This window comes from Heterodontus francisci, chromosome 5 (assembly GCF_036365525.1).
Source record: "Heterodontus francisci isolate sHetFra1 chromosome 5, sHetFra1.hap1, whole genome shotgun sequence".
Lineage (NCBI taxonomy): Eukaryota > Metazoa > Chordata > Chondrichthyes > Heterodontiformes > Heterodontidae > Heterodontus > Heterodontus francisci.
In genome coordinates, this window is record NC_090375.1 from 98823139 (window position 1) to 98837339 (window position 14201).

Sequence of the window (14201 nt, forward strand, 5' to 3'; positions counted from 1 at the left end):
GAAGCAGCAATAATATTTGTGCCGCACATCAGCCAAACCTGGATGTTATCCAGGTGTTGCTGCATACAGGCACAGGCCATTTTATTAAATCTGACAAACTGTGAATGGAACTGAAAACTGCAATCATCAGCCAACATCCCTGCTTCTAACCTTATGAAGAAGAGAAGGGCATTGATGAAACAGCAGAAGATGACTGGGCCTACGACACTGCTGTGAGGAACTCCTGCAATGTCCTGGAGTGGGGAATGATTGGTCTCCAATAACCACAACCATCTTCCTTTGTGCTAGGTATGACTCCAGAAAGTGAAGAGTTTTCCCCCTTATCCCCATTGACTTCAATTTTACTAGGGTACGTGGTGCCACACTCAGTCAAATGCTGCCTTGATGTCAAGGGCACTCTCAACTCACCTCTGGAAATCTAATGCACACAATGCAGTTAAAAGTCTCTCTGCACTTTATTTCCCCCATGACTATTGTGAACTGCTTTTCATTTTTTAAACTATTAATTCCCCTGCCTCTTCTAACTACAAAATCTTAAGCATGTTCCTTCCACATATATCTCTGCTGATCAAATAAGTTACCTACTCTGACAGCACTGTTGCTCCATGGATGCTTTCAAGTTAATCAACTCCAATTTCCTCAGGGCATGTGATGCAATTATAGGTCAAAGCAAAGTGGTGAGCAGCCTGGCAGGGGTAGGAAAATCAGGTAGTATGCAGAAATAGTTCATTTCCATATGGAGAAACAAAGGAAATTCCTGCTGAAAGCTCAATTTACTAAAGTATGCACCGCCAGCAGGGTGATATAACCTGTGACTCCTGCCGCTTATCTGCCCCACATCAGGTCCATAAAAGGGTGTATGTGGGGTCCAAAATGTCTTTAGGCCTAAATGGCACTAGAATTGAGCTTTGAAAATTTCTTTGGCCAAATAATTGATCAACAACATTTTGTGCAGGACTGCCAGCAGCATCTTCAAGTGGCTGTATAGCACTGCATCTTGCTCCCCGCCTGAACCTCTAATGGCTGCTACGATACATCCATGTTAGCACAGGCATTCTGCTATTAAAATTAGGTAACCCTATTCAGACCTCAGATACTCTAACAGGATCAGTTAGGTGTGCTGGCCACAGCCACGCTGGGATTTTTGCTTCACCACCATTAATATAGCAGAGCGGGAGCTCTAATTTGATTCTGCTCCCTTCCAATGTGGAACACTTTACCTCATTTGAAAACGAATAAGACAGATCACACACACTTTAGTGCTGGTTGCTGGCTAAAATTTGCCTACAGACAGTGTTGTGAAGAAAGTACATTAGCTATTGCCTTAATAGTTACTCTGTAAAGATTTTATTCGATAACTATCAGCATTTTTAGAAAATGGAATAGTTCATTAAAAGGAAGACCATCAAATTCACTCATTTTGTTGTTGCCATTCTGCAGATACTTCTTTTTTGAAATAGCGGTGCATTTTATTTAAATCCTAGCAATTAAAAAGCAGACATTATATACTTGTCACTGTATGGTTACAAAGAATATCAATTTTATTGCAAAATATTTCCCCAATAAAAGTATACAGAAGCAAATGGATTCATTTAAATTGAGCTTTCATAGAACTGCTAGTGTTTACAATTAGTAATTCTATGAAATGAAGCAAACCATATTTTCAACATCAAAAAGCAATACTTCTAAACACAAATTTATATTCCTTGATCAAAGTTGCAGAAAATTACATATCTATGAAAATACATCTATCGTTTCTGTTTTACTACGGTATATAATAGATCAAATGACAAAGTGCAGAAAAAAGATTATTCAATATCTGTACAAAAAGTCTAATATTTACCTGAAAAATCACTCCAAGTATCATCACCAAATTCACATTCCACCATGGATTAATCACCTTGGTACACTAGTACAGCCTACCGTACATGTTATCAAGAAAATATCCCTCAGTATCCTCTCCCTGAGCAGGATACAAACTGTCTAAGGATTCAGGAGAGGTGCAAATGAGCAAAGTACTACAGTAAGCAAATCAGTGGCCATGGTATATTGCCTTACTTTTTTGCAAATTTGCTACATAATCCCTAAGGTCCCAGAGTATTGTTTAAGGGTATTTACTATCCCAAAGTAATTGCAAAATGAAAAGGTAACAGCATTTTCACTGTTCTAACACTTGAAGAACAGAGCTCAAAAATAAGTCACAAAGCAAATTTTTGTCAGAAATATTTAAAAGTCTTGGCAAACTTAAATTTTCCAAAGTTCTAAAGTGCATCTGCTGTATAAGCACACACAATATTTTGAGTCCAATCATTATACATCCTATTAGTAATTAGAATATGAAACCACTACTTGGGTCCATGTCCAATTATAGGACCTGCCAGATATTACTTGTGGCCAGTAAACACATTATGTAGTGATACAATGACCAATTACTGCTGGTATAACTAAATCCATACTTTTGAACTGAACTGCTCCAAGAGGCCATATCTTTTTTTGCATTGCCATAGAAAATCTTTCCTTAGGTTAACACAGTTCTCAAAGTTAAACAAATGCATTGCTTTATTTCTGTTATTTATTGTATGGTTGCGAGTGCATGACTTACAAAGGGAAGTGGTAATATAGTAAGTAAAAATTGCTAATTGCACTAGCAAATCTGATTAATCAAGTTATATTAAATGGTACTCACCACTTAAATATTAAAACCTTTATGCAACTTTAAAAATAACCTACTTTTCATTTTTTCATAGAAAATGTGAAATCCTTTGCCTCAAAATGTTCCTATTGTGCCATCAGAAGTCTCAAGATTTGTGTGTTCAATCTGAAGGAGTATTCTGCTTGAATCTTCAAGTTTGCACTCAGCATCTGAACATAACCTTTACCAGTGAAGGGAATCATTAAGTTATTCATACGCAATGAATTACAAGTAATCAAGTCAAATCAATTTAATTATTCTTTTAATATTTTAAGCCTGCTTTCTTTAGATTCAAGCAAATGTCTTTTTTGGAATGATTATTCTAGAAAATGCTCCATTTGAGAACTTGAAGAAAAACCAGTGGACATAGTTACCTTTAGCATTATTTTTGTTCAGTGCTACTTTTGTCGATAGAATGTTAGGTATGCTTTCAAAGATTCTGGTAGTGGCAGACTCAAAATTCTTTCTCGAAGCAAATTTGGAGGAGCCTCTTCCTGTTTGAGGCCTTCATTCATATCTTTTTCTTCGTCCTCTCTAGTTTCTTCTTCCATTTTATCATCCTCATCACTGTCAAATGGCTGAGGTATCAACTGATTGCCTACAAATACGTAGGTATCAATTTTGCGCCTGCGGAGCTTCTTGCGTTTTCGTTTTGGTCCAACTTTCTGAGAAACACCTTTGGCCTGAATCTCTTGATTTATCAAGTTTCTAAGATTGCGACGAATGTAAATTCTTGCTAAGTCCTGCAGACAACGTACAGTTACTGGTGCTAGAAAATAAACAAAATATCGCATTCTTATTTAATTGATATATACAAGTTGATCACCCATGGCGCTGCGCATGGCGAGTCAGGACTATGTATAGTCTTCAGCTGAAATGGGGGTTAGAGGGTGGGCGAATAATAAGTCCAGGCCATTCAGATGTAATTTAGCCTCCATTTTAAAGTAATTCATTCTGTCTTTATATTTATATTACTAGTATAAATTCCTATACATGGAAACTGGCCATGTAAACTTGTCACACTATTTACACTGTCCTGATGGCGGTAGTGATGGGCAGAGGACGAGATTACAGCTCGACAAGATTACACAACCACTTTCCATTTAAATGTGGAGATAAAAATTTTGCACCCGTCCAAAATTCTTATTTTGTTAATAGATAGTTAAGTTAGACAAACTGGAGACTGAAAATAACAATTTAGTTACTAAAGTATTTAAAATTATTTTTGATAATCTACAATACACTAAGGAAGGTGGTTGAGAAAGTAGATGAATTCAATGGCAAGGGATGATGCAGACATTGTAGTTAAAGAGGAGTGTGAAATATTAGATAAGATAAGCATAAATGAGAGAGGAAGTGCTAGAGAAATAGCGGATAAAAACAGGAAATACTGGAAATACTCAGCAGGTCTGGTAGCATCTGTGGAGAGAGAAGCAGAGTTAATGTTTCAGGTCAGTGACCCTTCTTCAGAGCAAATGCACTGAGGATCATTTTCAAATCCTCACTAGATACAGACGAGGTACCAGAGGACTGGAGGTCTGCAAACGTTGCACCATTGTTTAAAAAAGGTGTGAGGGATAGACCAAATAATTATAGGTCAGTCAGTCTGATCTCGATGGTGGGCAAATTATTAGAAATCAATTCTGAGAGACAGGATAAACTGTCACTTAGAAAGGCACGGATTAATCAGGGATAGTCAGCATGGATGTTAATAGAAGGTCATGTCTTACTAACAGAATTGAATTTTTTGAGGAAGTAACAAGGAGGATTGATGAGGGTAGTGCAGTGGATATTGAGTGCATAGATTTTAGTATTGCATTTGACAAGGTCCCACATAACAGACTGGTCAGAAAAGTAAAAGCCCATGGGACACAGGGGAATGTGGTGAATTGGGTCCAAAATTGGCTCAGTGACAGGAAACAAAGGGTAATGTTGACGAATGTTTTTGCGAATGGAAAGTGGTTTCCAGTGACGTTCCACAGGGCTCAGTGTTGCATCCCTTGCTTATTGTGGTATATATTCATGATTTGGACTTAAGTGTGGGAGGCATGATTGGGAAATTGGCAGATGACACGAAAATTGGCTGTGTAGTTGATAGTGAAGAGGATAGCTGTAGACTCCAGAATGATATCAATGGTTTGGTTGAGTGGGTGGAAAAGCAGCAAATAGAATTAAATCCGGAAAAGTGTGAGGTAATGCATTTGGGGAGGGCAAACAAAGTAAGGGAATACACAATAAATGCAAGGATATTGAGAGGGACAGAAGTGAGACACCTTGAAGTGCATGTCCACAGGTCCCTGAAGATGGCAGGACAGGTAGGTAAAGTGGTAAAGAAGGCATATAGAATGTTTTCCTTTATTGGCAGAGGTATAGAATATAAGAGCAGGGATGTAATCCTGGAACTGTGTAAAACGCTGGTTGGGCCACAGCTAGAGTATTGCGTACAGTTCTGGTCACCACATTACAGGAACGCCATAATTGCTCTGGAGAGAATACAGAGGAGATTTACAAGAATGTTGCCCAGGCTAGAAAATTGCAGCTATGAGGAAATATTGGATAGGCTAGGGTTGTTTTCCTTAGAACAGAGGACGCTGAGGGGTGACTTACTGAGGTGTACAAAATTATGAGGGGCCTAGATAGACAGGAAGGACCTGCTTCCCCTAGTGGAGAGGTCAATTACCGTGGGGCACAGATTTAAGGTGATTGGTAGAAGGATCAGAGAGGACATGAGGAAAAACTTTTTCACCCAGAGGGTGGTGGATGCTGGAATTCGCTACCTGGATCGGTGGTGGAGGCAGAAACCCTCAACTCAAAAGGTACCTGGACCTGCAACGTGCGAGGCTACGGACCAGATGCTGGAAGGTGGGATTAGAATGGGCGGCTAATTTTTTTCAGCCAGCGCAGACACGATGGGCTGAATGGTCTCTTTCTGTGCCGTAACTTTTTCTATGGTTCTATGGGAGAAAATTCACAGCAGAGGCCAAAATTGATGCCATCGGTTTTCCCAATGTTCAGTTGTGGGAATTTTTGACTTACCTGTGAATTTTTGTCAGAGGCAATGTTCCCTCTAAGCTGTGCAGGTGGGTGGCCGCAGCAATCAGGAATGTGCTGCACAGGGAACCAACAGGTCACACACAAGCAACTTTCCCTTTAGAAGTGCGCTTGCAGGGCCTCGTGGCAATCATTAAAGGGACAGAGATGTACAAGCTGGCTGCGCGCAACAGATATTAGAGCAAACATTGGTCAGAAGCAGTCATGAGGTCATAAGAACATAAGAAATAGGAGCAGGAGTAGGCCATTTGGCCCCTCAAGCCTGCCCCGCCATTCAATAAGATCATGACTGATCTGCCCCAGACCTTAACTCCTCTTTCGTGCCAGCTCCTCATAGCCCTCAACTCCCTGATATTTCAAAAATCTATCTACCTTCTCTTTACATACTTTCAGTGATCTAGCCTCCACGACTCTCTGGGGTAGAGAATTACAGACATTCACTACCCTCAGAGAAGAAAGTCCTTCGCATCTCAGTTTTAAATGAGTGTCCCCTTATTCTGTAACTATGTCCCCCAGTTAGAGATTCCCCCACTAGTGGAAACATCTTCTCAACATCTACCCTGTCTAGCCCCTCAGAATCTTGTACATTTCAATAAGATCACCCCTCATTCTTCTAAGCTCTAATGAATAATGGCCTAACCTGTTTAGCCGTTCTTGATAAATCAACCCCTTCATCCCAGGAATCATCCTAATGAATCTCTTTTGAACTGCTTCTAATGCCAGTATATCCTTTCTTAAATACGGGAACCAAAACTGTACATAGTACTCTAGGTGCGGCCTCACCAACACCCTGTACAGTTGTAACAAGACTTCCTTATTTTTAAACTCCAACCCCCTAGCAATAAAGCCCAAAATTCCATTTGCCTTCTTAATTACCTGCTGTACCTGCATGCTAACTTTTTGTGTTTCATGCACAAGAACACCCAGATCCCTCTGTGCTGCACTTTTTTGGAGTTTCTTTCCATTTAAATAATAGTCTGCCTTTTGAATCTTCCTACCAAAATGCATGACCTGACACTTTCCTACATTACACTCCATATGCCAAGTTTTGCCCACTCACTCAACCCATCTATATCCCTTGCAGATTCCTTATGTCCTCATCACAACCTGCCCTCCCACCTATTTTTGTATCAGCAGTAAATTTGGATATATTACACTCTGCCCCCTCCTCCAAGTCATTAATATAGATCGTAAGTAATTGAGGCGCTAGGACTGATCCTTGTGGCACTCCACTAGTTATGCCTTTCCAACCTGAAAAAGACCCATTAATCCTGACTCTCTGTTTTCTGAGTTAACCAATCCTCAATCTTTGCCAATACATTATCCCCAATACCATGAGCTCCTATCTTGCACAATAATCTTTTAAATGGTACCTTATCGAATGCCTTCTGGAAATCTAACTACACTACATCTACCAGTTCCCCTTTATCAACTCTGCTTGTTATATCCTCAACTCTAGCAAATTTGTCAAACATGATTCCCCTTTCACAAAACCATGTTGACTCTGTTTGATTGGGTTAAGCTTTTCTAAATGTCCTGCTATTTCTTCCTTAATAATGGACTCTAGCATTTTCCCAACGACTGACATTAGGCTGACTGGCCTATAGTTTCCTGCTTTTTGTGTCTCTTCCTTCTTGAACAGGGGCATCATATCAGCGGTTTTCCAATCCGCTGGGACCTTTCCGGAATCCAGCGAGTTCTGTAATATTTTGGCCAATGCCTCCACTATATCTGCAGCCACATCCTTTAAAGCAGTGGAAGAGTACAGCTTGGTATCAGTATACACATGGAAACTGATTTCATGCCTATGAATAATATCACTGAATGGTAGCATGTAGATGAAGAAGTTGGGTTGGCCAAGGAGTACCCTGGAGGTAACTAAATATGGGCAGAAAGAGAAACATTACTGGAGATGCACTGACCTCTTTTGGACAAGCAGGAGTGAAAACATGCAAGGACATACTCAACATTCAAACACAAAGCTTGGATTTTAGCCCAGAGGCACATTCCATGCATGGGGATTATTGTGAAGTCGGGAGATCCAGAAGAATGGGTTTTCCAAACATCTAACTGCGGGTTCTAACTGCAGGACCCCTTTAAAGTCTTCTCTGTTGGTTTGCTGCACACAGGCAAACTGATTGACAGGCCAGAGAGCTGACGTGGGGTGGGGAGGAGAGTCTACATTACAAGGCTGCCGCCAAGGAGAACAGGTAGCTCTAGTAGACAGGTGGTGAGCGGATAGTGGTCGGGGGAAGGGAGCAGACAGATCACACGGATTGTGGTGCGGGAGGGCGGTATGGCTTACTGAGTAGCTTGTTGGGCCTGGAGGAAAACACTCCTGCTCCTCCTGACCCACAAATAATGCAATAAAGGCACTTGTCTCAGCTGTTATTCCCTCCATTCAACTGCCAGATTTCCCCAAAGCCTGGTTAAGAATAGAATGACTTAAAATGAAGGTAAATAGCCTCAGTATAATATTTAAATGACTAATCCACCCCTTGTCCCACCTCCATTAAAGCCAAAAGTGGCAGGTTTGAGGCGGGTTGGGTTCCTGCTTCAGTTTAAAAATAAAACTTAACCTGACAAGATCCCGACCCACCAAATTTTGCGAGTTATGATTCAGCCCTAAATATTGATTGGTAGGATCCATCAGAGCATGTAGTGCTTTCCTGGCAGCATGTAGTGCTTTCTTCTGGGCAACTACTTTCTGTTTTAACGTTTCTGTGCTGAGGGTTTCTTAGTAAATTAACAAACACAGTCCTAAAACCCATAAGCAGTCAATTCCATGACTAGAAACAGCAATTCTGGCTTCTATTAGACATATGAACATACGAATTAGGAGCAGGAGTAGGCCACTTGGCCCCTCAAGCCTGCTCCGCCATTCAATAAGTTCATGGCTGAACCGATTACTCCACATTCCTGCCTACCCCCGATAACCTTTCACCCCCTTGCTTATCCAGAATCTATCTACCTCTGCCTTAAAAATATTCAAAGACTCTGCTTCTTTTGAGGAAGAGTGTTCCAAAGACTCACGACCCTCAGAAAATAATTCTCATCTCTGCCTTAAACGGGCAACCCCTTATTTTTAAAATAGTGACCTCTAATTCCAGACTCTCCCACAAGAGGAAACATCCCCTCCATATCCACCCTGTCGAGACCCCTCAGGATCTTATATGTTTCAATCAAGTTGCCTCTTACTCTTCTAAACTCCAGCTGATACAAGCCTAGCCTGTCCAACCTTTCCTCACAAGAAACCCACCCAATCCAGGTAATAGTCCAGTAAAGCTTCTCTGAACTGCTTCCAATGTATTTATACCCTCCCTTAAAGGAGGAGACCAATACTGTACACAGTACTCCAGATGTGGGCCAGAGCTTTGCCATTGTCGACGGTTCAGAGTTCAGGGAAACGAAAGCGGGTGAGGAATTCGCTCCAGCTCAGCGCCTCGCTGCTGCTGCTATCGCACGCGAGGCAGCCAATTAGTGGCCCCACTGCGCATTTCTGAATGAAAAGTGTGCGCCCAAGCAAGAGGCTGAGCGTCGGCGGGAGCGGGGCAAAAGCCATTTAAAAAGGGCTTTCAACAACCTCTGTGGGTCCGAGAGACTTACCTGCAGCAAGTAGGACGTTGGGAGGAGCAACTGCGGCAAAGGAAAAACAAGAGACTGAGGGTGAAAGGGCTGGAGGAGGACTTAAAGTGCCCTCCAATCCAACAATTGAAAATAAAACAGAACCCCACCAGAACCTGCTTGCAGCAATAGAAGGGAGAAGTGGCCGCATGGCCCCCGCTTCTCAGAGGACTCCTTGCATGTCCTCCTCCAGGCGGCTAAGGCAAGGCAGGAGGCTCTCTTCCCATCCGACGGAAGGAGAAGGCCTGCCCAGGTTACCAAGAAGATGTGGCCAGAGGTAGCGGAGGTGGTCAGCAGCCGCAGAGCAGTTAGGAGGACATGGCTCCAGTGCCCCTCTTCTTCATCTGTATCACCATTCTCATCTGAGGATGCCTCCCGCTGAAATACATCATTCTCCAGGACCTCGCCCCCTTTCCGTCGCCAGGTTATGTAAGGTACAGCAGATGGACAATAATTCTAGAAACCCTTGCTGGTGAGTACTGGAGGTCTCCACCTGAGCGATCAAGACACCTAAATCTCATTTTGAGACAACCTATAGTCTGTTCTATGGTCACTCTGGTGGTCACATGGCTCTCATTGTAACTTCCTCTGCCTCATTCCTTGGGTTCCTCATCGGTGTCATCAGCCATGTCTTCAGCGGATAACGCCTGTCGCCAAGTATCCATCCTTGCAGGCATGTAGGAGGGCGAATAACGCTGGCACCTGAGAGTTCCGGAGAATTAATGCATTGTGACTGCTTCCAGGATAACGAGCACACACTTGCAATATACCCTTACGGTGGTCACAGATGATTTGAATATTCATTGAGTGAAACCCCTTTTGATTAATGAAGACCCCTGACTGACCTGTCAGTGCTCTAGTGCCACATGAGTGCAGCCAATTATGCCTTGGACCATGGGGAACCCAGTGATGGTGCTGAACCCTCTGGCTCTCTCGGCCTGACTGGTGGCGTCCATCTTGAACTTGATGAATTGGTTGGCATACCTGAATATGGCATCAGTCACAACCTTAATGCAGTGATGCGCTGATGCTTGGGAGACTCCGCATATGTCTGCCGTGAAGCCTGGAATGAGCCTGATACATAGAAATTTAGTGCTACTGTTAGCTTCAGTGTGACCGACATTGGTTGGTCACCCACGCAGTTGGAAGCGGCCTCTCGACCTCTGCTGCCAGCATCTCACACAGAGATGTGACAGCAGTCTCCTGTGACAGACGCAGTTTTCTTCGGCACTGGCGCTCTGACAGTTGTAGAAAGCTCAAACGAAGGAGGCAGACCCTGCCTGCTGGGGAGGCTCATCTCATAACAGGTGGTTGCACCCAGGCCACTCAGTCACCTTCTCCTTCTCCCCCCTTCCCCATTATGAGGCTGTACAGGGCCAGCAGGTTTGGGTTCCCCTGGGTAGTTGTCCTCCTCTCCGTCCTTGGAGCGTAGTCCTCCTCATTAGCCACCTCTAGAGTGCACAATTCCCATTAATGCTGTATTACAGAGATGCAATTAATTCAGGTATTACCAGCCTTCTGTAAGGACAGGCACACACAACCTCCTCCCCTCACCCAATAAATTAATACTGCTGGGGCCTGACCAGGAGTGACTAACACTCAGATTACTCCTGCTGAACAAGCAGAAACTACCCCAAACTGTAAAGTCATGCAAAGAAATATCAATGAACAAAGAACCAAAAAAATGTACCTCCAACTCATTCATACAGACACTGCCTGCTGCTCTTTTAAAGCTGCCGGGTTCCCAACATGTCCTTCAACTCGTTTTGCTGCCGTAAAATCTGACAGCCGATGTAAAATGGCCGTCAATTGTTTTTTTTAAAAAAAAACTCAATTGGCCTTTAACTGACTCTAAGCTGGACGGCGAGCGGCACCTCGATGTCACCCACCGTCCGACCAGCGTAAAATAGCATTTGGGCGTCATGACTTCTCGGAGGACTCCCGTTTTTACACAGTAAAATTCCAGCCATGGTTTCACCAATGCCCTGCATAGCTGAAGCATAACCTCCCTACTTTTGTATTCAATTCCCCTCACAATAAACAATTAGCTTTCCTAATTACTTGCTGTACTTGCATACTAACCTTATGTTTGTTTAATATGTTCAATAAATGCATCTTTGAACACAGGCAAGCAGTAGCGACCTAAAATTAAATTATAAACTGGCTTGTATGTGTCTTTTTTTTTAAACCTGTTTATCCCATATTTACAGCCTTCTCCAGAAATAGTCTAGGTCCATCTTGATGATCTTCACCAGGAAGCACATTTGGCCAATATAGGAAATAATCCTCCAATACTATTAAAACAACCAAAGACTTGAATTTATGAAGTACCTTTAATGCAGAAATATGCTCCAAAGGTGCTTGAAAGAGTGCAAGGACAAAACCGGATATTAAGAGGGGTGACCAAAAGCTGGTTCAGAGGGGTAGATTTTAAGGAGGATCTTAGAGGACAGAGATCTGGGAAGGCAGAAGGATTTAAGGGAGTAAATTCCAGAGTGTGGAACCATGGCAACTAAAAGTATGGAAAAAGAGGGAAAAGGTCACACAAGAAGCTAGAGTCAGATACACAAAGATTTCTAAGAGGGTGGGTTACAGCACAGGGGCAGGTGAGAGAGATTGGCCAGAGGTGGGGCATGCTTTATGCCATGGTGGGATTTAATCACAAGGATGAGATTTTTTAAATCTGACAGTGGGGGACTGGAAGCCAATGTAGGTTAGCAAGCAAGTAATGGGGAAGCATTATTTCGTGTGGAATGAAATATAGGCAGCAATGTCGTGGATGAGCTGAAGTTTAAGTCGGGTGCAGGTTGGGAGGTCAGTCAGGAAAGCAGAGTCAACTCTTCAACTGACAATGGCCCAGGTGAGGATTTTAGAAGATGATTCTGGGAGAGCCGTAGGGAGCCAAAGTAATTGAGGTCCAAGTACACAAATTTTATGATGGAGGGATTTGCAGCCAGCAGCTCAGTTCAGGGTTGAATAGTATGATGAGGGTTTGATACTTCAACAAGGTAGCTGGTTGGACAATTAGAGCATCGCTTTTTAAAGTGAGAAGTATACATGCTTTTCAACTGCTCTACTTATTAGGAGGACGCAGCTTTAAGATGCAACACTAATGTAACAGAGTGTCCTGGCGTATCAAATAAATAGAGCAGTAGATAGGGTTTTAAACTAAGATTGCAGATAAGGATAAGTTTTTAAAGTCTTAAGAGAAAAGTCAAGGCTGTACTGCAAAGTAGACAAAGTAGGTTTGGGTAAAAATCAAGCAGATTGGGACTAGAAGGGACAAAGAATTTAACAACAATATTAACAGCATTCACAACTAGGGCCACTTTAGGGAAAAGTAAAAAGTTAAAATTAAAAGCACTATATTTGAATGTACAAAGCATTTGTAGCAAGATAAATTAATTCATGGCACAAATAGAAATAAATGGGTTTGATCCAGTAGCCATTACTGAGATGTGGCTGCAAGGTGACTAATGGTTTTTAATTCTTCCAGAATACTTGACTTTTAGAAAAGATAGACAAGGTGAAAAAGGAGGTAGGGTAACCTTGGTAATAAAGCAGCTAAAGACAGTGGGGTAAAAGGATCTCAGCCCAGAAAATCAGGATGTAGAATCAGTATGGCAGGAACCAAGGACGAACAGAGGGCACAAAACACTGATGGGAGTAATTTATAGGCTCTTTAACAGCAAACGTAGTGGGGGGAAAAGAGTATAAATCAGCAAATGTGGGGAGGATATAACAATTGTGGAGACATTAATCTTCATATAAAGTGGGCAAACCAAATTGGCAAAAGTAGCCTGGAGAACAAGTTCATGGAATGCATTCAAGAGTTTTCTAGAACAAGATGTTGAGGAACCAACTAAGGAACAGGCTATTTTAGACCTAGTATTGTACAATGAACCAGGGTTATTTTGTAATCTTGTAGTAAAGGATCTTCTGGGGTAGAGTTATCATAATAGGATTTTAATAAGTTTGAGTGTGATGTGGTTACATTCTGAAACTAGGGTCTTAAATTTAAATAACGTCAACTACAGAAGTATGGGAGCAAGTTGACTAAGGTAGATTGGGAAATTATATTTAGATGTTTGCCATTGCTTATCTTTTAAGAAATAATTCACAACAAATATATGTTCCCTTGAGGAATAAAAACTCCACTAGAAAGTGGTACAGCCATGGCGAACTAGAGAAGTTCAGGATAGTGTTAGATTAAAAGAGGAGACTTACAATGTTGTCAAAATGGGTAGCAAGCCTAAGGATTTGTGCGGGGCGTGGTGAGAGCGGGTTTAAAAATCTACAAGGGATGACAAAGAAACTGATAAAGAGGGAGAAAATAAATTAATATAAAAAGACAAATTTTAAAGAGCTTTTACAAGTATGTAAAAAAAGCAGATATTACCAAAAGTAAGCGAGAATTCTTTAGGAGGTAGAAACTGGAGAAATTATAATGGGGAATAAAGAAATGGCAGAGACAACAAACAAATGTTTTGAGGGAAATTATGGCTTTTTGACCACCGGAAGTGGAAGAGCCCGGAAAGTGTGGGAACCTGGAAGTTTCACCAGCACTTTGCCAATGGCTTTTTAATCCAACCACTGCATTTACATCTGACTTCTGGGTTTCCTAAACAATTAGCACAAGCAGGCATAATGATGACCTGCATGAGACTACTCTGGGTAGACTTCAGGTGAACTACTGAAAGGAGAAGTGTGGAGGTGGGGGAACAGAGCAAACAACTATGAATGAACCCCCAACTTCGTAAGGCTACGCCTCAGTTCACAGATGCCTCCCTAGATCTAATGCTGCGGTATGCAAGGGCCTGCAGAGAAATACTGT

At 42.0% G+C, this 14201-nt stretch overlaps 1 protein-coding gene across 6 annotated transcripts in view; it reads right to left on the bottom strand.

The window, feature by feature from the left end:
• Window positions 1-1434: 1434 nt before the first annotated feature.
• Window positions 1435-14201, bottom strand: part of pcmtd1 (protein-L-isoaspartate (D-aspartate) O-methyltransferase domain containing 1) — a 99217-nt gene continuing 86450 nt past the window's right edge. For 5 of the 6 annotated variants that reach the window (XM_068031817.1, XM_068031822.1, XM_068031823.1 and 2 more), the window contains one exon: window positions 1435-3461. In XM_068031817.1, coding sequence (XP_067887918.1) covers window positions 3091-3461 — 371 coding nt within the window. In that variant the 3' untranslated portion in view covers window positions 1435-3090. The remainder of the gene's footprint in view (window positions 3462-14201) is intronic. The other variant, XM_068031818.1, reaches the window with a different exon arrangement.